Source organism: Scleropages formosus, chromosome 15 (assembly GCF_900964775.1).
Source record: "Scleropages formosus chromosome 15, fSclFor1.1, whole genome shotgun sequence".
NCBI classification, from domain to species: domain Eukaryota; kingdom Metazoa; phylum Chordata; class Actinopteri; order Osteoglossiformes; family Osteoglossidae; genus Scleropages; species Scleropages formosus.
In genome coordinates, this window is record NC_041820.1 from 4,368,431 (window position 1) to 4,393,316 (window position 24,886).

General features: G+C 43.5%; 2 protein-coding genes across 2 annotated transcripts in view; one reads left to right on the plus strand and one right to left on the minus strand.

Annotated features, from left to right (window-relative positions):
- Positions 1-6,298: 6,298 nt before the first annotated feature.
- erich1 (glutamate rich 1) lies at positions 6,299-14,598 on the minus strand. Its single transcript, XM_018732754.1, has 6 exons — positions 14,342-14,598; positions 13,269-13,406; positions 12,572-12,706; positions 9,773-10,162; positions 8,919-9,125; positions 6,299-7,264 (listed from the first exon to the last, which is right to left on the minus strand). Exons 1-6 carry the CDS (start codon positions 14,361-14,363, stop codon positions 7,161-7,163), a joined length of 996 nt encoding a protein of 331 aa, XP_018588270.1. The 5' UTR covers positions 14,364-14,598; the 3' UTR covers positions 6,299-7,160.
- A 7,025-nt stretch (positions 14,599-21,623) lies between these two features.
- dlgap2a (discs, large (Drosophila) homolog-associated protein 2a) overlaps positions 21,624-24,886 on the plus strand; it is a 139,649-nt gene continuing 136,386 nt past the window's right edge. Inside the window, exons 1-2 of the mRNA XM_029258395.1 lie at positions 21,624-21,667; positions 22,670-22,717. The gene's annotated coding sequence lies outside the window, so the exon portion shown is untranslated. The remainder of the gene's footprint in view (positions 21,668-22,669; positions 22,718-24,886) is intronic.

Sequence of the window (24,886 nt, forward strand, 5' to 3'; positions counted from 1 at the left end):
ATATGTCCTATGTATACGTAATAGTCGGCACTTAAAATTTTAAAGACATTGTTTTAGAGCATATTCTTTTGTCTAAATTCTTCCATGTTTCACTTTGACAGTACTGTGTGCTTCTTACTTAGCATTTATTTGCCATTACTGCCTCAAGGTAAAGAATACTATGTATTCTAATGGATAAATTTATTGAGAATGATTTGTTAAAATCATAGATAGATTTTTGCTTCAGAAAGCCCTAAAAGCATCACTATAATTGTAGGAAAAGGAGTTGTAATAGAGTTAGCCACTACATTTTCCAACACCCGATCAGCAGTCCCATCATCCCTTCTGTGTCATTGTAGCAATTTTGATTTGCTAAACTGAATATGACCATTTCACAGAACTGAAATTGACAGGTTAGATGTTGGTTGATTGTTTATCATTGTATTCATTCATCAGCCTTGATGGACTAGGGTCTTGAATCAATTTTGCATGTATAATTAGCAATGTCTTTCTTGACTAGTGATCCACAGTATTTTGGTAAATCATACTGGCTGTCCCTTAACACTACTGATGCAGTCTGTTTCACAAAGATTCCACCTGCCTTACACTCAGTGGAGGAAATTGGCTTAGAGCAGTTGTACCAAGTCCTGTTCTGCTGCCACTGTTATTTTAATAACAGTTATAAACGACTCCTCCTTGACACATTTATACATATTTGCAGAAAGGTTGCGCAAAGCAGCACAATTTACAGGGCCATAAGTCAGGATTCTTTATAGCTGGAGATGCAGAATATGTTTCTGTTCTCTAGTCAATTAAGTCACAAAGAGTGAAAATGTAAAAGTAGTTCCTCTACTGCCCTGATATTAGGAGTGATTTGTCAAAGTTTTTTCCCTAATATTAGGAGTGACTTGTAAAAGTTATACTGTACTTAAATTTTGGGCATGGAGCATGATGTTCCCCTGTTAGCTGTGACTGCCACTGAGCTGAGAACTGAGCAGTACATGTTCATAAGTACATGAATAGAACTGTCCTGCAAGCTCTTCTGTGAGCCCATGTGGACGTGCAGTAATTGCTGGCTTTGGGTTCTTACCCGGTGACACCAGTCAAAGGAGCCGGCTGAGTGTGGGTGGTCAGCCCCACACGTTCCCCCAACACCTCTGGCACTCAGCCCACAGAAAGTAGGGCTTGCTTGCCATCTGTGTGTGGGGATGTAGTGCCAATATCTGAATGTGAATGAGTGAGTGTGTGTGTGTTTAAAAAAACACAACAGTAAAACTAATGATTTGTGACTTGCTGGATGTAAAGATGTAACGTTATCTGAATATGATAATCAGACTAAAAGGCCATGTGTTTTGGGTGTTAAAGGTGTGACCAGTAGGACTTCTTTATTTGCCCCCTTGTTGGATAAGCTCACAGAATAGTTTTGACTTTGTAAACTATATACCTCTTGACATTGACATAGTTATTCTGTCTTGTATATCTGTGCATTGGTCATTTAAGTGAAGGTCAAAGGTCAGGACCAATAGTGTAGTGATGTCATGAACTCTTGAGGAGACAGGCTCCTTATTGCCCATCCCTTTGTACATTGGCCTCTCTTCCATCCCATGTGTTAGTGTCACGTCACCACATAATGCGAGAGGAGGACTTGTGATGGAGCATGAGCTGATGTGTGCTGTAACTGGACATCCCGATTCGCATCATCCCCAGCAGCAAGGCCAGGCGCGGTAGGATGAAACCATTTGTTCTCTCTGTTGTGCTCTGTACTGTCCGTGTCTGTAAAAGAATGAAACACGTTAGGAGCTTCTCTAACCCACAGCGCGCGCATGCGCACACACACACCACTTATCCCAGGTGGGGTCGCGGTGAGCCGGAGCCTAACTCGGCAACACAGGGCATAAGGCTGGAGGGGGAGGGGACACACCCAGGACAGGACAGTTGATGATGCTGAACTTGGGACAGGAAGAAAGAATAAACTGAAATGCCAATGTTGTTTCATTTCCTTATTAACCAACCACACACACACTGGCTGAAGCCGCTTGTCCCAAGCAGTGTCACGGCAAGCTGGAGCCTAACCCGGCAACACAGGGCATAAGGCTGGATGGAGGGGGAAGGGACACACTCAGGACAGGACACCAGTCCGTCACAAGGCACCCCAAGCGGGACTCGAACCCCAGCCCCACCACAGAACAGGACCCAGCCAAGCCCGCTGCACCAGCATGCCCCCTGTTCCTTATTAAGCAGAAATTTGAAAATAAAAAACACATACTGTATCTTCCTATACAGGCAGCATGTTTACGCAGACGTCATTTCTGCAGAGTGCTCGGGTTATCTACGAAGGAAGAGATAACCGAGAATTGTTAGGAACATTAAATTTCAGCATGAAGGCTAATTGCTCAACAGTACATTTACTTACAGAAACAATAAGCCGATAGTACTTGGAAAATCTGAACTGGTCACTGCTCCATTGTACACCCATTTATAGACAGCTGGTAGCGTAGTGGTTAGAGCTGTTGCCTTTGGAGTCAAAGACTGCAGGTTTGATCCCCCCCTCTGGCTCTGGTACCCTTCAGCAAGGAACTTACCATAAACCGCTCCAGTTAAGGCTATTCAGCTGTATAGATGGATAAATAATTGTAGGCAGATTAACACTGTAGGTTGCTTTGGATAAAGCATCAGCTAAATGAATAAATAGAAGTGTGTGGCAGCCTGAGAGTGCAGAATTAATACAGTATGCTATAGGAAGCACAACTCATACATAATGTGCTGTCATTGACCACCTTTTACCATTATTTATTACAAGGGAGTCATAAATATGTGAAGACCTCATGTATTGTACTTGTTTTCATAGTGTGCCAGAAGTCACAACAACTTTTAGTCTACAAATTCCACGACAAAGGGGGAAAACTTCCAAAAAGAATCAGTGAAACAAAACTGCAGAAACAGGCCTGGTTTTCTGCAGATTTAAAAATGTGTCCTGTTTATTTCCCAGTGTACAGTCTGTATCTGTGGTGTCCCATTTTTACAAAATGAGCATTTTTATTCAGTGCTGCCCTACGCTGACAACAAGAAAGGGTTTAGAGGAAAACACTTTGAACAAAATAACAGAATACTAAAGCAGTTGTTTGCAGTGACTGTTTTCATAAGGGAAACTTTTTAAGATTTATGGATAGCTAAAATACTTATAATTCAGATTAAATGATCATGGCTTATTTGTCTATTTATTTCTGCTTTTAGGGGTACGCTGTGTTTCTTTTGCACAGGCCCTCAGGCTGTAGATGCAATCTTCATGTGCTGCTTGGATCAGGCTTTGTTTAAATGCTTTAATTTTTGTCACAATTTAGCTTGGTAGTTCTGATGCACATACACACAGCCTAAATGTTTCAGTAAGAGTGGTGTGTAAAGGGTGCAGTGTTTTGCATATAAATAGAGTGGAGTGGAACGGAGTGTTCTGGTACCAACTGCGTTCCGCATGGCTCGGTTGACATTAGTTTAGAGGAAGGCCACAGTTCTGTTGGTTGCTGGCAAGCTGTGAATTTTTCAACGGCAATTTTGTGAACTTCATGAAGCAAACAAGCAGGTAGAACTAATAGTGCGGCAGTAACACAAGTTCACAGCTCAGCAAGTCTGGCGGTGAGGGAGTAACCTCGTTGCGTAAATGCTGAATACACTTTGTGCATTTCTTCCTTCAATCTATTCCCCACCCTGCCTGCTAATCCAGTGGGACCCCCATCTGTAGGGCTAATCCATGCCATGGGGCATGAAATAAAACTGCAGAGAGAGTTTAGTTAACAAGGAGCTTTAAAGTGACAGTTGTGAGACTGCTTGTGACTGCAGATTTTCTATATATCCCAGTGCCAGAGATCTGTAAATTCCAAGTTGGATACCCACCTGCAGAAATCTGATGTTCCCTGAAGCCAGTCGGAATAACATCTTTGCAATATCCTGGACTTTATGGGTGGTGTGTAGTAGGAGGTCTTCAGTTTCCAAAGGACCGAACTTCTCAGTTTGTCTCGTCCCCTCCCTTCGTCTGCCAAGGCTGTGGTTTTGTTCAGGTGAAAGAGCGGTCTGCTGTTGGCCTGGAGAATGACTACACCTGTTGCGCACATAAAGCCTCCCTATAATTGTCCACACCCTCATCCTACCACATGGTGTGTGCTTGGAGATTAGCAGGTCAGCACAGTGACTGATGTTTGCATATGTCTTGGGGACTGGCATCTTAAATACAGTTAAGGGGTCTTAAAATAGAACTGCAAAGCAGGACACCTGTGTGACAGGAAGGCAGAGAGGCTTGACCCACACTAATACAGCTCTAGCTGGACGTTAAGGGTTTGGCTGTCCTAGAAGTATATGTTCAGTGTTGTCTACAAATAACCAGCAATTGACACCATTTACCCGAGTTAAGATTTCCAGTTTTCTTGTTGACTTGAACAAGGTCACAGCCCAAAGCACAGAGTGACTTGGTCTTCATCCCAGGCCCTGGCAACTGAAGATGACATCTTATTTTAGAGCTTTTTGTTCTTTTATACAGAATTCATAAAAAACACAAGATAACAGTTGCAACCAGAGGAGGGAAAGAACCCCCTCCAACCCCACCTCTTACTACAGTGAACTTTATTCATCGGCCTAAAATAGGGCTGTGAATGCAGGGAATTTCACCAAAGACACTGTGGGACTTCTGCACCAACTATCAAACTGGAACAAAGCCCAGAAATCCCAAGTCAAGCTCAAGATGCCTGATACATAACTGTGTAAAAACATCTCTGAATTGTACTAACCTTGTCAGAACATTTTAATCTCACCAAACACTTTTATTCATGTGGAATACATTTTCAAAGGTTAAAGTCCCAACTTACAGAACAAGGAATCTATTGGTGCCTTATAAAACCTCTTTGTTGTATGTAATCCATGCTCAGTGTTGACACTTTGACTGATGACACTATTGATGCTGTGACTTGGCAGCGAGTCATGCTTGTTTACACCAGGGAACATATTATTGTAAAAGAGTGTTTATTACCCTCCTAGTTTAACTGTACTTAGCTACAGAGGACAGAATTTGACATATTGTAATCCCATAAATTAAATTTAAAATCTCAGCATACACCATTTTCAGTCCTCTCACAAGTTATTTAGCCTCAGATGCTTGAGTAAATATCCAGATAAATCAATAAAAAATAAAGTGCTGGTTAGTGTATCAATCTTCTTCCTGTCATTTATGGAAGCTTCTTCAACTTGCCCAAGTGTGGACTTTACAGTCTGTTTGCTCTCCAAGGCTGGATTAATTTACTTTGTCTTTGAGCAACATTATCCACATTCCTATCGTGTCCTCACTGGGTGGGCAGTCACAGCGCCAGCACCTGGTGTAGCCCGATTCCTCCATCTGCTGACACCAATTAGAGAAGATGCTAGTCAAGCAGGGCAAAGGGGGGTAGGCGTTGTTGAAGGAGGACCAGCACCTTGTGGCCCTTGCGTCAAATTCTTTGCGCTGCTTAGGTCATGCAGCGCTGGAGATATGGCAGCAAGGTGACACCTGAGCACCTGGCCCTGACAGCACACCTGTCCTACACTGTGGGGGGCAACAGCTTCTCATTAATACCAACAAAACATTTATTATTTTCAGAAAAAGGAGAGAGATGAACTAGAGGGAACTGAAGATACTGCAAGTCTGACACAATAGCTCAATGTGGGGGTAGGAGCTGTGCTGTGTAGGGTGTTGAGGGCTGATTGAAACTGCTAAAAAAGGTGCAGTCAAGGGTATGAATATCCCTCAGCTCGCACAACTGTGGTGGCCATCTCTGCCTTGTTACTTCTCCCACCCCATTCAAACAAGGGCGAGGGTTATGCCAGTGTAGAAGACAGAGGAAAGCAAACTCATTTCAGTGGTTTGTGGTCCACTGAGTAACTCTCTGCAGCTGAGGATTCCCATACTTATTGTCCAGTGCCAGCAAGGCTAAAGTGGACTTGACTCTATGCAACTGCATAATTAATGCACAGCCATATAGTTTGGACCTTGCTTCTCAGTGACTATATAAATGCTCTTGTGATAGTAACAAGTTCTCAGGCATGAAACAAACAGCATCAGCCAACTAAGCTCTGATCTCAGCTAGCCACTAGGTGTGATAACACAATTTGGTGTCCAGCCTTAGTGACCTAAGGGTCGTAACAAAAAATCAGTCATTTGAGGTAAATAATCCTTCTGCTCTCCTGAACATGACATTCTCAATTTTTCAAATTAAAAAAATTCCATCAGTAAAAAACCATGTAGCACACTCAGGAGTGTCAGGTTCAGGGAGTGATCAGGCATGATGTGGTACAGGGCGGTCTTAGAGAGTTTTTATTAAAAGCATAAAACAAACAGTACAAGGACCCTCAACTACACAAAAAGGAGCTTTCAGCTGCACCTGCATCAACACTCCAGTCCTCTCCTAGCACTACACTGCCAGTCATTCTTTTCCTCTGACAGTCCATTTACGTCTGTGGCTGCATCTGACCCTCATCTTCTAATCAGGTGTGACCGATAATCAAGGAGGTGGGCATAGTGTGCCACAGACTGGTTCAATTAATTTTGAATTTGATTATAGGCTACGTACTTTGTGCAGACTCCACTAAAACCTGATTTTTTTGGGGGGTGTACTTTAATAGGTCTAGCTTGGCCAAAATATTTTTCTTCAGATACTAAAGGAATATATATAACTGACAAGTAACCATGCTGTTTGTACTCTTTCAATACAATATCAAGAACACAGATTAGAAGAGGTAATTGACATTTACTGCTCCAATAATGAGAATTGAAGTGGATTAGTTAAAAGCTGCCTATAATCAAGGCTGGTTGTCTCCAGTTGGAACAGCCTCCAGGCAATAAACAGAGTTCTGTAATTGTTAATGACACTGTGTTTTGTCCTAGAGGAATCAATGATAACTTGTTTAGGATTTGTAATTTCTCAACAACGTGCAGCACACTATCTTGGATGAAAGGTGAGGGGAGAACAAAAAGAAAAGCGACATGTCATTTGTGTGAAACTATTTACTTATGTACAATTAAATTACTAATACAATAACACAGATTGAAAACTACTGTAACATTTTGGATGAGTTCTGTGAGAAAAGGGACTCAGGTTACTGTGCTGTAAATTGTTGCAATCTTCAGAAGATATGGGTGATGTTAGTCAGACTATAAAGCCACGTCATAGCAGTCGTGCATCCTTTTCACTGGACATCTTGTTGCTTCGGGTGGGAAGGATGTCTGTAATCCAGTAGTGGAATAAGCAGCAAACTGCAGAGACTTCCTCTTAGAAAAATAAAGGAGAGAAAACTGTATAAAAGAGTAATACTCCCAGCATCTGAAACATAGGGCCTTTCCCACCCACTCCCTAAATGGCTAAAGACAAGCACAGATGAGCCATTGTACAGCTCTGTAAAAAAGGCAATGTCATTTAACCACCTCCTTGTTCCAGTTCTGTATCCAGTTTGGTTTATAAAAAAAAAAAAAAATCATCCTGTACTGTGTGAGTGTACAGAAAGGCAGCCCCATCTCAGCGTGAAATTAACATGCTGGCTCTTTCTCTAAATGCAAATGGAAGGAAAGACAGAGGTGGTGGTGGGACTCTGGCAAGGTGTGAAGATGCCTAACATCACATACTGATAGGCAGAGCCTGCAGCACTCACACCAGGAGACACAGTAGTGGGGGCAAGGGGGCAGTGGGGGATTTAATTAAAGTCTGTAAAGTTCAGCTTAATTGCTTTGGCAATGAACTCCCATATACCAAAACAGCAAAACAGAAACCATTTCATACAAACTCTGCACACTGGATACTTCAGCACTGAGTGAAACCCCACATTCTCCTTCACCCACCCAATATGGTAATATCTCAGACAGCCAACAAAATTAGATCATTCCCTGGAACAATGGAAGCTGGCACGGAGTGGACTCATTTATTACTGAAAATGACATAAGAATACGAGTTCCTTACGTAAATGGGACAATCACTTTTGAGTCTTTAATTAAATCATTTTGAACAGAAGATACACAGCATAAATTAAATGAGAACTTTTGGAGGTTTTATTATCGGCACTGGAGCCATATGCCAGAGCAATGTAATTAACACATTTCCACACCATGGAAATAGGGGCAGGTTGTGAATATAGTTGCTGTGGCAGCTTGCTGTACTTGTCACTGGAAAGTCTAATAACAGAGAAGTTGCTGGTCACTGAGCCACAAAGCAGGTGCTGTTTTAAAATTATAACCACAATAAAGTAGCCATGCAGAAAAAGGACATCAATCCTGTTGTCTGGGGGAAAAGTACAACTCCAATAAAGCGATGATTGGAGGTGGAGAGGGCTGCATTAAAAAAACATGACCGTCAGTAATGAGGATAGGGCATAAACAATGATGCGCGTCACTTCATTGTGTTAATGATCGCTGTTTATGTTATGGTTTGGTTTTTTCTTCATGAGGGATATGGCTTCTTCAGTCAGTTCTGATTAGTCCTACCAAGAGTGTGATGATCTCAAACTCCCACAGTGGTGAGTGGAAGGGTGTGAGGTGTGTAAAAATAAACCGGGCCTAACAAGGGAACTGATGCGTTCAGCACCGTTGTCCTGGAGACCAGCAGAGGCCCAGACTTATCCATGTATTTCGCTGAGCCCCCTGATCTGGTGCTAAACCGCGGGCTCCAGCTCATCTTTAATGGGAGAGAGTCCTGTTCCCAACATACACAACACACATACAGCCAATTACCAAGACTGAGCATTCTGCTTCGCCTGTTTAGATAGCCTGCAGCAAGTTGGGCTGTCTGTGCCTGAAAGCCGTGCCACTTGGCTTCACACCAGGGTAAACCCCACCGCCTCGCCTCTGCCCTGCCATCAATTCCAGAGTACACCTTTCTACTTAACTGTAAAGGGCAAATCCCCACTCTAGGTACAAAAATTTTGACTGCGCCTACCTGGAAGCAAGGCAGAGTTCTGTTGGAAGTCCCGAAGGGCAGCTGTCAACTTTGAAGCGTCCTGTTGCAGAACCAGAGACCTGAGGTGGTACAGCTGGGTCAGAACTGAGATGGGCATCTCATTGGAAAAAAGACTACTTAAAAGTCCCTTGGCATCGGAGGTGGGATTGGAGGGATTTTCCTGTGACTCTCCAGTTGGGGGGGAACCTAGCAATGAGAAAATGAAGGGAAAAAAAAGCAACCAGTAAGTGGGGAAAAAACAAAGTGACTGCTAGAACAGTTAACAGTGTCCAGTGTTAAATGTTGGTAGTGTGAAAGGAATGGGACAGACTTCATGTGGAGTCCAGAGAGCATTTATGTATAAATGATCACATCCTCTTGTCTTCCAGCAAGACTTTACTCTTACTGTTCCAACTGGGACTAATGTGGCTTTTGACAACCCTTCAATACATGATACTGTACTTAGTGATCGCCCTGCTCGCTATGAGGTGTACACAACTCCTTCCTCTCTTCTTCACATCTTTTCTTCTTTGTCACTGCTCTGTGTACTGGTGCTAAAGGCAGTGCCAGGTGCACGTTACTGTGATTTCCAGGTCTACTCTGTGAGCTAACTTGCCACTGTCAGCAATTCAAGGCCTTGAGGGAGGTGGTAGGTTAAAGTGCAGACTAGATCTGATACCATAAGAGAACTGTGTTTAATGGCAAAACCTTCCAATGTGACTGCAGGCTAGAATGTTGTAGAAGTCATTAAGTCCCAGGAAATACTTGAAACTGCTCCATTAAATTTCTTCCAGTACTTGTAGGTGTAATAGAGGTAATTAACAGGGGCAGACCTACTCATACTGGGTACTCACAATTATAGACCTCCAGGGTAGCCTGCAGGAACTCTAGCAGCTCTGCTGCTCTCCCCTCTTTACTCTGCACTTCCTTGTCCTCCATGGGCTCCTTGTCTTCCTCTCCGTTGCCTCCTGCTGGCTGGTAGGTGAACTCCACAGCAACTGTCCTGGGAGCCAAGCCCATGGAGAGCAGCTTCTCTTTATGTCGTTTCTTTTTCAGTTTCCTCTTCTTGTTCTTGCTGTTCTTCCTGGTTGTATGCCTGTCCTCCTCTGTTTCCTGGGTCACATGGACCACTGGTCCTTCCCTTTCTTCTCGTGCAGCTTCTGCCGTGCCTCTGCCTGCTCTTCTCTTCCGCCGCCTCCTTTGTTGTCCGCTGATTTCTGGCTCGGAAGTAAAATTTGTAAGATCTGTTCCAATAAATAAGTAAGTAGATAAATAAAGAGCAAATATCTTACCCATGAAATATATACACCTTTTTAAAACATTTTGTTCCCCCTATTTGGCAAGAAGATTAGAACTTTATTTACATTTGTACAATGGGAAGCAGAAACACACAACACAGTTTATATCCCCAGAAAACTGTGCCGTTGTGTAAAAATGTCCCTGTTAGTAAAGATAAGAATGACCCTGGAGGACTTTATGGTTCGGGGTTCTTTCATCACCTCCTCCTGCAAACAAATGTTGATACTTCACGTATACAGACATTTAGTAATTGATGTTGTAGGCTCCCGTCCAGCATTGCTCCTAATGAAGGCAGCAAAAGGTTTTTTTGTGTGCAATATCCAAACAAATGTTTAGGGGAAGGTTTGGCGTAAGGAGGCAATTCTGGGTGGTCACCTTTCTCTGAATGTTTCTGGGGGATAATCATCATTGAGGGATGGCGGAAGTGGTTAGGGATCCTGGTGATGCACCACTATGCCATACACACCAGGTTAAGTCATAGCTTTGCTCCTGCTGAAGCCTCCCATTTCCCCCAGTGAGATGGGACAAATACCTACAATATGAAGGATTGCTCTGTACTGCTCTAACAACCCCTCACCCTGTCAGATGTGTTTTTTCTGCAATGCGTTCCCTTTTCTGCAAGTGTACAGCACTCCACTGAGTGATTATAACTGCCACACGGGTGGCTCTGCTAGTGAGGCCTGTGTAACTGAATCATCCACAGAAACGTGGCACAACACTGATTTATTTAGAGCAGGAAAGGGTACTGGAGACTGGCTACAGCGCAAAAAAAATGCAGGTAATGATTACTTGGGTTGTTACCTTAAAAATGATTATGATAAACATACACAAACCGATTTGCTGGTGGAAGCACCACAAGACGGGGCTGAGCAGAGAGAGTTTAACAGCTTAACAGGTTGCTGCCATTGTGGTTTGGCCTGGTTCAGTATAATCAGTAATTGTTTACAGTCACCAGAGGTCTTGTACTGTGGATATGGAATTAGCAGGGATATTATAACTTTAATTAAATTAGGTGCATCATAATTTGACTTAACTACCAACATCATGCCCATGTTGTAGTACAAAATGGGCAGTAGTGTACCATATTATGTCAGGTCATCATTTGGCTTTGCCCTCCAATTTTCCAATGAGTCAAAGTCACACAGCACACTCTACTGGTCAAGGCAAAACACTAACTGAAATCCCACCTTATCCAGCAACACTTCACCAGTTGAGATATTAGCATCTACAAAGCTTTTTGAAACATGTAAGCAAACAGTAAAACATCCCCAAAAGGAAAACTGCTAATAATTTCCCCAGAAATAGCCACAATACATAACTTTATGAATAAATAAGATATTGTAAAAAGGGTTGTTTAATCGTGGGATTTCTTTAAAGAACTTCTGTATATTCAGAGTTTGCATTGGAGAAATGCATCTGCCAAATGCATAAATTTAAAAAAAATAAATAAGATCTCGATGTAAAGCAAACTACAGCATATCTCATTTTAAAGACTCTGGTGCCGTTGGGTGGCGCAGCAAGTATCACTGCTGCCTCACATCACCTGGGTGGTGCGAGAGGATGTGAGTTCGATCCCCGCTCAGTCTGTGTGTAGTTTGCATGTTTTCCCCGTGTCTGCGTGGGTTTCTTCCCACAGTCCAAAGACATGCCTTTTAGGTGAATTGGTGACTCTAAGTCACCCATAGTGTGTGTGTGTGAGACACAGAAAGTGTGTTTCACTGTATTGATGAGTGACCCATTGTAAGTAGTGTATCTAGCAGTGTAAGTCACCTTGGGTGAATAAGGTGTGGGTTGAAAACACTACATAGTGTTCACTGGAAGTTGCTTTGGAGAAAAGTGTCTGCTAAATGAAGTAACATAACTTTTCCGTCCTCGTTGCATTAAAATCAAAATTCCTTTTCCCCTGGTAACCTGGCAAGCATTAATTTAAAAATGTTGTGACTAAATGACTACAATAATGCAGTTGCATGCTTGAAGAAACATGCCTTTACTTTTGATTGTAGACAGATGTAATGTAATTAACCACCATTATCTTTCTGCTTTCAAAAGCTTGAGTACTCTGAACTGTTACATCAATTAATCATTAAGCTAAGAAAGGAGAGGCACAACAAAAAATATATTGATCTGAAAAATTCATATAACCTTTGAACCGCAGCGAAACAGGATTCCAGAATATCAGGCTGCACCTGTTTGTTTAATGATGTTTGGCAGCTTTACTAAGGATCACAAACCTCCCAGACACGACAGGGGATGACTGCGTGAGTGATTGTACCTGTCAGTTTCAAGCACCATGCGCAAACTCTGACAGTAAACCGTGAATATGGTCCATAAAGGTAGGATTATAACCTTCTTACCAGCTGGATCTTCTTCAGCGTTCACATCTTCCGACTTGGACAGGCTGTCAGATCTCTCACCGTCAGTCCTGAAATCATCAGGAGGAGGGAGCACTGTGTACAGTTTTCTTTGTGGTGTACCATTCGGTCCTCCAGCTCAAACAAAGCAGAAAAGAAATAATGTGTGAGCATTTTGTTCAATCCAAAGGTTGCATTTTTGAATCCCACCTCCAGCTGTAGTACCATTGAGTAAGGTACTTACCCCAAATTGCTCCAGTAAAATTACCCAGCTGCATAAATGGGTAAATAATTGTAAGTTTCTTTGGAGGAAAGCATCAGCTAAATGAATAAATGTAAATATAAATAAGAAAGGCAAAAAAAATGCGTAACTGAAGACGCCAATGCCAAAGCAATTCCGTTTCGCGGCGCAACCTCTCTCCTGTGAGACGTCGGCCGAACGAGAATAATTTTTCCCGAACCAGGAAGAAAAATGGGTCTCCTCTAAATGACTAGTCCCCATTTATTGCAAGAGGTTCATGGAAGAGCTCTCCTAATGACCGGGTTGCTGGCTGCAGTGTTTCACTGTGTCCGCAGAGTGCAACATCCCCATTGCAGAGCAGCCAAATGAATGTTTTTAAACAAGAGTATTTCCCAGGAGAAACTAAATTGCCTGCACCAACAATCACAAGCTGCACAGAGGTGACGGACTGCAGCTTACCAGTTATTTGGCTTGTTAGCACTTCTGCTTCGATATTTGTCTTTCCAGTGACAGCTCTGGTGTCACTCGCTGCACCCTGGGCCTCTTGGGTCCGAGTAGGAGCGGAGTAGAGTTTCTTCAGAACCTTAGCCTGAAAAACTTAGGAAAAAGCATGACTTTATACGTCATGTTGCTGACGATGATTTACTATGAGTATTTTACCCCCCTCCCCCCCCATTTATTCATAATTTACAGGTAGCCCTGATCCATCAAAGCTCCTGGGCTGTGGGAATTTGCATATTCTCCCCGTGTTCACGTGGATTTCCTCCCACAGTACAAAGAAGTGTTTCAGGTCAACTTTTTTTGTTTAGAAAAGCATCTGCTAAATGAATACATCTACTGTAAATGTAAATATGTCTTTTGCGTGTGTGTGTGTGTATGACAGAGAGTGTCAATAAGTGTGTGCGGTTGCTCTGTGATAGACTGGCATAATACCGTCCAGGGTGTACCCTGCCTCACCCTGTGATTCTGGGACCATGGACATGATGACACTACACTGCACAAGCAGTTGATCAGAAATTAGGGATTTTTTTTTCATAGTTTGGCCAGTATATTCTCAGCCAAGATGTTCACGAGACCCCGGTCAGTGAGTTAGTGATGATGGGGTCAATCAATGGGTGAAAGAGTGGGTCCCACGTGGTGGCGGCAAAATACACCACAAATCATCGAGTGAAAATTAGCCTATTTATTAATAGGGAACCGGACTGGACCCACTGCAGTTTTTTTTTAAAAAATAATATTTATCGGTAGCTCAGCTGCCTACAGCCTGCCTGGCCTTAAGCCTTGTGTATACATTCATCACATTGTAAAACAGAAACACATGATGACATGCAATGCATGCAACAGTGTGTCACGTCGCACTCGTCGTAGATAACGCAGTTTACCTATTCATCACGTAAACAGCTATTTAATACCATTCACTGTAGTTATTTCAAGTGCTTAAGATGTTAATTCGTTCTCAGTGACGGGAGGAAATGCATTTAAATGTGTGAAAACATCTCAAGACGTTCTCGTTAGCTTAATAAATCGCTTACCTCCTTTCCTGTTAGCCATCATGATAATTCATCGAAGTAATACACACCGCCCAACAAGTAAAACGTTATATAAGCGATATGTTCGTATTAACGCTTCCCCAGGAGTATAACTTTAAAAGATCTAACGCCACATGCAGCTTAATTTAGCTATTTTGTTTAAAGTGTTTTAGCCGTTGTCTTTTGTGTTTTGACCTTACGAACATGGCGGCTTTCACGGCCCAACAACCATTTCCACAGTAGCTTTCTTGACATGCGCAGAGCTACCCAGCTGTGGAGAGGGGCGGGGAGGGGGTTTGACAGCGGCGCATGGGAACCGCGACGGGAATATCAAGTAGCGCTCCAGCATCAGCACCAGCGCATCGGCGCATCGGCGCATCATCGCCCATTCAAACAGCGCACTGTCCCGGGAACTTGGCTGGTGAGCTCAGCATGTGAAAAGGATCTGGAAAAGGAATTACCTAGAATGTCAGCGCTGAAGAAGGTGATTTCCATTAATTATCTACATAACACTAATGTAATACCTGTAGGGAAGGAAAAAAAGGTTTAGCTTGCAATCTCATAAAAACTAGGTGTTCAGTTATGTATTTGGAAATGTGAAGTAATGGCATTTGGATTTTAATAAAAATGTGTGTTTAAAATAATTCAGACTTAAGAACTATTAGTTTTCAGCAACTTATTTTATATGTCTGTGATGTTACTTGGGTGTTTTTCTTTTATACTTAGAAAAAAACGTTAAAAAAGAGGTTGAATAAATACATTTAACAGTGCTTTTTTGGAGCAGCTGGAGAAATACTTGAGATGGAGGAAACATCTGATCGTGCAACGGTGTCCATCTCTTACACCCCCATGTACAAAGAACCATAAATAGTGTGCAATAAGAAAAAAAAAGTCAGAAACTGTAAATGTTGTGGTTGCTGTTGTGATTTTTCCGTTTTCTCTGTGTAATTGTTGAACCAAGCCTGCTGTGTATATTCTATTTGACTGTAGTGCAAAGGCATCCATCATTTATATATGCACAATAATTGTATTTTCTGAATGTGTGCTTCACTTTACTTTCCTCTGGTGATGATTAAAAGGGAACTTTTCAGCTGGAATGCAGTAATACAGTTCATCTGTCTCCTTCAGGTTTTTATTTTTCATTTGATATTGGTGTTTTTTGATAAACCCCCATCACATTTTGGGGTTGAGGAGTGCTTCGGAAGCACTCTGCAAAAACATTACATAATGCCTCAGCAATCCCCACATGGTGCCAAACTGTGGTTGTGGATGGATCCTTAACACTGATTGATTTGCCCTGGAGCACTGGTGTGTCAGGCCAGGTTCCTTGGGTTATTTCCCTCTAACCTAAAGATTAAAGGTGATGGGTTGAGTGCAGTCAGAAATTCAGAATTTCATTTCATGTCAATTTTAAATTCTCTTGGGTTACTAATGATTTTTTTGTACATTTTGCATTTATAGATATGTCTTGGCATTCTCTGTGAACCTGCTGTCAGTTTGGCATGATGTTTTTGTATCGTATTTGCCAGAGCAAGATGCCTTGCTTTGTGTTGAATTCGTTTTTGTTTAATTTTTTATTACCGTGAGTTTCCTCAAATTCACAGTGTTAAAAAGTTAGTATTTGGAGACTTAAACCTTTGAGAGTTTGTGTATGGAGTGGGTGCTGAACTTTCAAAGACAATATTTTCAAACTGATTCGTAGAATGTTTGAAATTTTAATTTTGAAATTGGTACATGTGATCACGTGTTTAATTCCTATCACAGACCTGACTTGAGAAAACGGTAAGAAAGAGCCCCCTGTAGCTTATCATTTTTCCTCAAAGCATCTTGAAGGAATTCATCATAGATGTTCCACTTGTGCTTCAAGTACTGCTTCAGGGCTCTTGGGAAACATGCTGATGTGTTCCTTTAAGAGGGAGGCTGTGGGCCTGCTGGAGTCAAACCCCCTGGAACACAGAAAGTGCATTTCTAGCATGTGGAGGTGCGCTGCACCAAGGACTTGTAAAGCGTTCCGTCCTCATTCATTATGCAAGCGTGAAAGAGCCACTTTGCTGGATTCCACATGACAGAATTAATGGGGGAAGGACGGGGAAGTAGTGGGGCTCAGTGTGAAACACGAGCCGAGACGACTTGAGGTTGTGATCAAACACGAGTACAAAGTGTGCGTGTGTGTGTGTGTGTGTGTGTGTGTGTGTGTGTGAGATTTTCACATTTCTCCTTAGGGCACTTGGCGCCGACCGGCTTGCTAGCTGCCAAAGAATTGCCAGTGCTGCTATGGCCCTGGACAAGGACCCTTGTATGCTGTGAGCTGTGCGTGTGTCTGAAGTGTCTCATCCTTTCACAGCGCTCAAGTGTCCACTGATGCTTGTCAGAGGAGTCGGTCACAGGCTAAATACACGTCCTTGTCATTGCGTTATCCCTCTAGGGCTGCTCGAGTGAGTAGCAGTGAAGTCCCATTCATTCTCAGTTATGGAGTCTATGACAGATCTTTCCCCCATAAAACCTGAGCTGCTTCAGTCAGTCAGACTATGCAGTGCAATACCAAAATGTGACACATGGAAACAGTCTGTTTTTAATTTTTGACTTGGAAATAATAATAATAAAAAAAAGTTTGTTTTGCTAAAACGTTTGTTTACTCGTCTTCTTATGGCTGTGACCAGCACTGAGTGTCAGAAGGTCTTCCAAAGTGTCCAGGGCTTGTGACTTTACCCTGGTGGAAAGGTTCAACATGGACTGGTCATATGTTACTGGCACTGAATGCTTTCAGTTCCATTATACATGGTCTCATAACATGGTTTTGGCAACTGCATGACCAAACCCCCTTAGCCCCCTCCCCGTTTAGATTTCAGGACCTTTCAAACACAAGTAGCTGCTCTTCCCATTCTTACAACCATGTGGAACTTGAAGCTGCCATGATATATTTATTAATTTAGCTGATGCTAAAGCACATGCTTTTATCAGGGTGGATTTCTTCACTGTACAGCAGCACAAAGCCAATTCACTTAACTTTTTAACTCCAGGGGACCGGGAGGTCAGTCTCATTATCCGCGCAGGCCCTGCGCCCGGTGTGCAAATGTGTGGTCTTCGATAATAAGTGTTTCCCCTACTAAGGTACCCTGCGAAAGAGTGTTTAGTGGACTTTGTTTGAGCTGAAAAGTTTCTCTTCCAATATTTTCCATTAATGGACTTAATCATGGCAGGAGAAATGTTTCTAACAGCAGAGCATGGGTGCTGAAGTAGGGCCAAACCATGTTTCTATTCCCAAACTCAGAGTTTGTCACCAGATTTCTTTCTGCTTTAAAGCACTGTGGTGTGACTAGTCTCTCTGGGATAGCTGCTCCTGGTAAATAGCCGTAGCGGTAGGTTGGGGCTTGGGCGATGGGGTGAGTGGATTCTCCTTTCCTGCCTGTGGAGCATTGCAATCCATGTTTCTTCCTAATCTTTACCAGCCTGGTGGACAGAACAAGGGGGATGCTGGGTAATGTAGTTCATACTAGTTTAACACTTTTTTGCAGTAAAAAAAACTGTACGCCTGTCAGTGACTGTTTTGAACTCAGATCTTGAGCTCAATGGGTAGTTGTTGAGTTTTTCTAAAGCCTCAGGAGGCAGGAGTCATGCATTTCAGATTCTACTGAAAATCATGATAATGTTTGAAGGCAAGTATTACTACTCCAAGACTTTTTTGCTTCTGGAGAAGACTGCTTTTCTGGATGAGACACTTCAGACACACACACAGCATCCTGCTCCCCTCAGACACCCCTTGGCCATCACCTCCTACACATGTACACACAGAGTCTCTCAGAAAGGCAGTAGCTTGTATTTAACCACATCACCATAGCTGGTGTGTTTATCGATTGATTTTCGCTTGCGTCTGTTTCCAGCTGTTGAGTATCATAGTTGCTGGGAAATAATATTCCCAGTTTTCAGAGCGCTCTTGGCATGAAAGATTTCCCATCCGTCTTTCACTGTCCCCTTCAACTAGAAAGTGCCCCCTCCCTTTTGCAAAGTGCCTCGTTGTGGCACCTGTTCTCTCACTCTTTCCTGCTTAGTGTGAGGGCTACCGTGTGGCTACACGTCCCTGTGGCTCGAAGCTCCGCCCACTCTTGGCTGCAAGGGGCTCAGTCTCATTTACATGGATGGCGGCGACCTCACCCTCATGCTCCTCAGCACCCTGGCAAATGAGCCCTCGACGCATGGAAAGCTACTCGTAGCTCTTTCATCGCCAGTACACCTATTGATCCTCCCGCGGAGGGGTGCCAATGAAGGAAATTGGTTGTTGTTTTGCTTGACGTGGCTGGAAATGAAGTGCGGATCGGTGCTGAAATAAGCACCTGCAGCTCCTCCTGGCTTCTGCGTGTTGGGAGGATCACCTCAAAGGTTATGTTTCACGATGACTTAAATAGTGTAGAGTACACTTAGTGTACCTATAAGAGACCAATAACTTAAACCATGGTCAATCTGACTTTCCTTGAAAAGTGTAAACTTTTCAATACCTGAAATTCAGCACTGTTTTCTGCAAGCTCTGTCCTCCTCTTGAGCACTTCATTACTTTACCCGTGGTAAAAATGTCCCTCAGTGCTCCTATGAACTATGTAATGTGCCAATAATCTCCCTCTCTAAATAAGTGTAAATCTAACTTTTATTGAATAAAGACTCTTTAAATGAATCAGTGCATTTACCCTGTGATGGAGTGGTGTCCCCTCCATGGTGTACCCAGCCTCACACCCTATGATTCTGGGATAGGCTCTGGACCAACACAACCCTACATTAGCACAAGTGGTTATCAAAAATGAGCAAGTTAAATGCCATATTTCTAATTTATTTAATGATAACAAGATACACATTTTTTTCAGAAATGCTCGTCCCTTAAATAGTGTAATATATTGATAAGATGAGTACCCAGATATATTTTCAGGCTGCAAACAACTAATTCTTCTGCTTTCTCAGCGTGGATTTTTCATCTCCTTCCCATGATAGCTGTCGTGAGAAATCGTGAAAGAGCATCCTTTCAAAAAATGCAAGTACTCAGGGAGACCAATGACATGACTCAAGAAATGTTAAAAAAAAATTTCTTAAGAAATAAAAACACAACACTATGGCATACACGTGGCTTTTCTTTGTCCGTCACTGGTATTTTGCGGGCAAATTAAGTTCTTGGGTGTTGTGAGTATAATTAAATCCGCATCTTTATTTCAAAGGATTGTGTTCATCTCATCGCTCTTCAGTTTTTTGGAGTTCAGTGAGGAAAAAGATGTTTTTATAAAAGATCACCTGAGGCCAACTAGAGGACTTTGGTGCCCCGTCACCGCCCTCAAAGGGGGCTCTTTGTCGATGAAAGCTCACATTTGCAGTGAGAAGAAAAGCTAGATATAAATGGATTGCTTTAATACGTGGGACAGCGCTGCAGGCAGTCGCACCCATTGTGTTGTTCGGAGCTCCATCAACCCTCTTTAGCATAAAATATTTGGCATAATATGTCTTGAGCTAAATTAAAAGCCTAATGTTTCGGATCGATGCCAGGATACATGTCCAAGCTGCTGTGTGTCTCCTTCTGGAAATGAACTGTTCTGTGTTCAAGCAGAAAATCAGAGCGCTGGCACTGTCTTCCCATAATGCAATGTGTCGGGCAGAAGTCATTGCTTATCCTATTACAGTATGTTTGATCCACTGGGGCCAAACACTCTATCATTTCTTTCAGTGGTGTGTTTACGCAGTGCTGTTTCGCTTTTTCATTTTTTTTTACCCACTTACCGCTGGCGGTGGCGTGAGGTCATTTTTTAAAATTAGCGTGCGGAGGCAGTCGCTGACAGGAGATACTAACTGATTAATTAACAGGAAATTCCGAGGTAGCGCGTTAATGGAATTGTGCACACTCACCGAGTAGAAACTATGGGCAGAAGGTCAGTTAACGGTTCCGGGATCCTGAGGACCACTCAAGGGGAGGGGTGGTGGTGGTACGAGGGTGTGGAGCCACTTGGATGGAAAGCGAGTGGAATTGATGAACACTTGGGGGAACTACTGGCATGTTGGGCTCACTGGGACATTTGCTCGCAGGGCAGTGGGCAGCCTGCTAGTTGGGGACAACACACGCACACACGCGCACACACGCGCACACACGCGCACACACACGCACACACACACACACACGCACACACACACGCAACCGTTCACTGAACCACATGCTGGTTTTCATCCACCAAGTGGCCCTGCCTTTGTTGTCTTGGTAAAGTTCCTTTACCTCTGACTGTGTTAAATTTAATAAAAACACGATAAAAGGAACTCTCTGACACCATATGAACACTTTTATCCGGTCAGTCGGGGTTGAACGCAGCCTGACCACATAGCCTGCAGTGGCAAAAAGTGGCTTTATGGCTTTTCCTTTGTTTTCACCTTGGAGCTCAGCCAATCCCGGCAGCACGGCTGAGTGCTATTGGAGCTTCACATTTGAGTTATTGTGGCTGCTAAGTGTGTGTGTGTGTGTGTGTGTGTGTGTGTGTGTGTGTGTGTGTGTGTGTGTGGGAGTGTCTCATTATGTGTTTTTCCTCTTTTTTTCTGTTACTGGCTGAACTTTCAGAGATCCTCCTTTTTTCTTCTGGAATCTCAAGCTGTTGATTCCCACTGTATCGGGGGACCGGTGTACCGCAAACCCCTGCATTCACTAAAGCGTTGTTAGGTGTGCAGCAACGGCATAAAATCTGAACGCTGCAAAAAGGAAAAATGACAATTAGTGCATGTTTTACAACTGTAGAAGTTATTTTTTAAAAAATTAGTGGTTTTACACTAGTTTTACACGTGCAGTACCATACTAGTGTAAGGTGCATTCAGAGTAAAAATTCCTGGGTAAGCGAACAAATGTGTTATTTAATCCTGTTTAGTCACATGGCTCTCTTCTGCGTGTGCAAGCAAAGGGGCTGGTGCCCACCTCCTACTAATGGGTGGCTTGATGTAAATGCGTAAGAACAAATGGTCAGAGTGCATTAAGGCAATCATTTCCTTTGTATGTTCAGCCGGTCGTACCGGCGTGCACTACGAGAGCTGCCAGCCTCTGCCGCACACAGCTGGATAAATAACGTTGCCTACATTAAATTGGACTAATGGAGGGAGTCGATACATCGCTGTGGACACACAGTACGGTGAACAGAGTCACAGCAAATGCAAATTCATGTGAAATAGTTGCTTTGTGAGGAGCAGGAAACATTACTGGAGCCCAGAGCTGCTTCTGGTCCAGCGCCCTGGTACATGGTAACACACTATTTGTTCCTTCTCCTCCCCAGGTGTTGCCAGCCATACTGCAGAAGCATTGCTGTATCCTACCTGACAGGAACACAGGTAAAGGCCGTGCCTCAGGCGCAGACCACACCCCCGCAGTGAACCTTGTCATTGCGCTCCAGGTTTTTGGCCCAGAACATAACACTTAGAGCAAGTGGTGCTGCTGGGGACAGCTGCTAGTGTAGTGGTTAGAGCTGCTGCTTTTGGACCCACAGGTTCAAGTCTCACCTTCAGCTGTAGTACCCTTGAGCAAGGTACTTACCCTAAATTGCTCCAGTAAAAATTGCCCATCTGTATAAATGGGTAAGTTATTGCAAGTAGTTTAAGCTTGTAAGTCGCTTTAGAGAAAAGCGTCAGCTTACTACGTTACTGTAAGTATAATAGGTGTTTGTATCAACAGAGTACTATATTTACTCATTCCTTGTGGCTGGTGAATATCAGCTAGAGACATAAAGCGCAGTAAAAAGTGTCGCTTCATCTGTACTCATCGTAGGAACTTGTTATTCATTAATATACACATATTATAATAAGTTTTTCTGTCTATTAAAACATGATTATGAGATTATTATGCGATTATGAATACATGACTTATTTACCATGCTTGACACTCCTCGCCGTTTCATGCGGAGTTAGAAATTTACCCAATTTGAAAAGGAACTGAGGGCATAGCACTGCTACAGCGAGGAATATGTGTGTGTTGCGGAGCCCACGCATAGCAGACATCTCATGGCAGATAAGAGTCTAGACAGAAGCCTGCAGTAATGGGGGGGTATTTCTTATTTCCCTGGTGGTGACTCAGTGGGGATGCACTTGTAAGGGCCACGGAGGAAGTGCGAGCAACAAAACACGATCACTGCATGAAAGGCACCGAGGGAACCCCCGCCCACACTGCTGCCCAAATCCCCAGGGTCCACGTCCCGAGCACATGGGGCACGGGGGGCACGGGGGGCACGGGGGGCCAGGTTGCTGGGTGAAGTGATGGGCCGTTATGCCGAATGCTAAGCATGAGCACCGAGACCCGTCCCTGTCCCTGCATTTGATCGCTTCTTCACGTTGTTTCAGGTGTGAAGAGGTTGCTGGTGAAATTGAAGAGCAGGGAGATTTACTCAGGTATTGGTCACATTCTTTCTGGGCTTTATTGTTGCCACCCCACAGCCACCTACCACCCCCCACCCTCCACTCTCCACCTTCCACAACCCCCTTTCCACGTGACTTGCCTGAGCATTGGGGAGCTTTCACGACGCACCCACCTCGTTGAAATGATTAAAGTCAACGTGATGAGCCATAACCTTTCATTTCATGACGCAGTGCATCCAGAGAGTCTCCTTACAGTCAACTCGACATTCGCCTTCTGCAATGGATAGGCTCCAGAGGGAATTTCGTTTTCATTTTTTCAAATCAGAAAATGTATTATTCCATCAAAGTGCATAAAAGTACTCTTCAGTTTTGTCATTGCTTGCCAAAAATTGCTTAGGTGTGTAATCCATGTGAAAAATGAGCTACAGTATGATGAATCAGATTTTTTTCCTTTTTATATACTGTAGTAGTAAGACTATGGACCTGTGAAGTTTTTTTTTTTTTCTTTTTTTAGCTGTGCTTGTTTTCATTTGCTGGATTGAAACTGCCTTTGGATTCAGAGGGGACTGGATGATGTTTTCGGACAGTCTTTGTGAGACAGGGTGTGTAAAGAGAAAGCCGAGACTGGTTTTTTCTGGTTGGTAAGAGCATGTTATTATGGTGTTGTATCGGCTGTCAGTAATCACTAAGAGTGTGAGACTCAACGCCAGACCCCAGGGCTCCGCCAGACAGGAAGGACATTGCAGCCACCTCATGTCACAGCTTAGCCAGATCACCTGCCCTGAGCTGCCATCTGCCAGAATAATGTTGTGCTTGATGTTGATCCTCAGATTGCTTCTCGGGAGAACAATGTCCTGTTCTCAGAGAAGAGTCCTGTCTGCATCGACAGCATCCTGTTCTCATGCCACTCGGATGTTGCTCTCCTATCCCAGGAGCTGATGGTCATGCCAAAGAGGCAATGATAGTCCTGCTGCCTCTCTTGTGTCTTTCCACTGACTGCCGGATGTTCCGGGCTGGAAATGCTGATGTGCTGCTCAAATGATGCAGTTCACGTATGTATGTCAGAAGGAAATCTGCGGTCCCCCTGCAGACCCAGTCCCAGACCCCCCAGCTGCTGTAATCTGTGAATTTGGTGGATTTTTGGCCAAGGACACCTGAGACGCACTCTGGTCCAAGAACAGCGTGTGAACGCCTTGAATGCTGGCGCTGCCCGCATGCTGAACAGACTCATCTCTGGGGGCCAGAGTGTTTAGGATGTGATCGAGGGGGTCATCACACACCTAAAATTCCGTCATGGTCTTCCTCTGAGACAGCAGCTCCCTGTCACATGCATTATTCAGCAGCCACCCCTGGGGCAAATAAAGACCATCCAATTTCTCTCTCATCAACAGCATCCTTTACAGTTTTGTCCAGAATCTTTTGCTTTTCCTCGCAATAATCTTAAGAAAAGCAAATCTTCCTCTGCCACTGGAATGTGGCTGACTCAGCATCCTCTTACGTTGCGATGAGGAGTTTGCGATGTGTGCTTAAGAGCACAGCAGGGACACAGTAACCTTGAGGTAAGGGGAAGGAGGAGTGAGAGGGGAGAAAAAGAAAATAGAAAGAGAAAACTGAGATGTATTTGTTCTTAATAAGGCTCTCTAGTAAAATGTCATGTTGAGTGAAGTCTCTGATCATTCATGTTTGAACTGAGGTCACATCTATAGTTAGAGAGGTACTTAGAAAGGCATTAATCCAATAAGATGATTCACAACTGGTTGAAAAATGGCCATCGTTGTCGGCTGTTGGAATGATCTCTTTATGCAAACTGCACAATCACATTGGGGGGAGTTTTTGACCTTGCAGAAGTTGGGATTGGATACGCTCTATTTAATATTTGGTGAACACTGGCAATATTTAATTTCTGCTTTACATATGCAGATTGGCCTCTGTGCTTTCCAGACCTCTGTCCACAGAGGTATCATTATGACATTTAGCGATAATGCTTTATAAATATGGATGCGTTATGTTCCCTGACGCTTCCCTGGGGGTGGGGGAGTGTGCTGTGATGGATTGGTGTGAATCGGAGGATTAAAGCGGCATGTCGCTGGATGAGTGGCTCCTTTTCCCATTAAGTGTGACCTGATGCTATACTGTAGATGCACATGATAAGAAGACTCTTTGAGCATCGTAGTGATTCACCAGTGTAACAGGTGGGACACA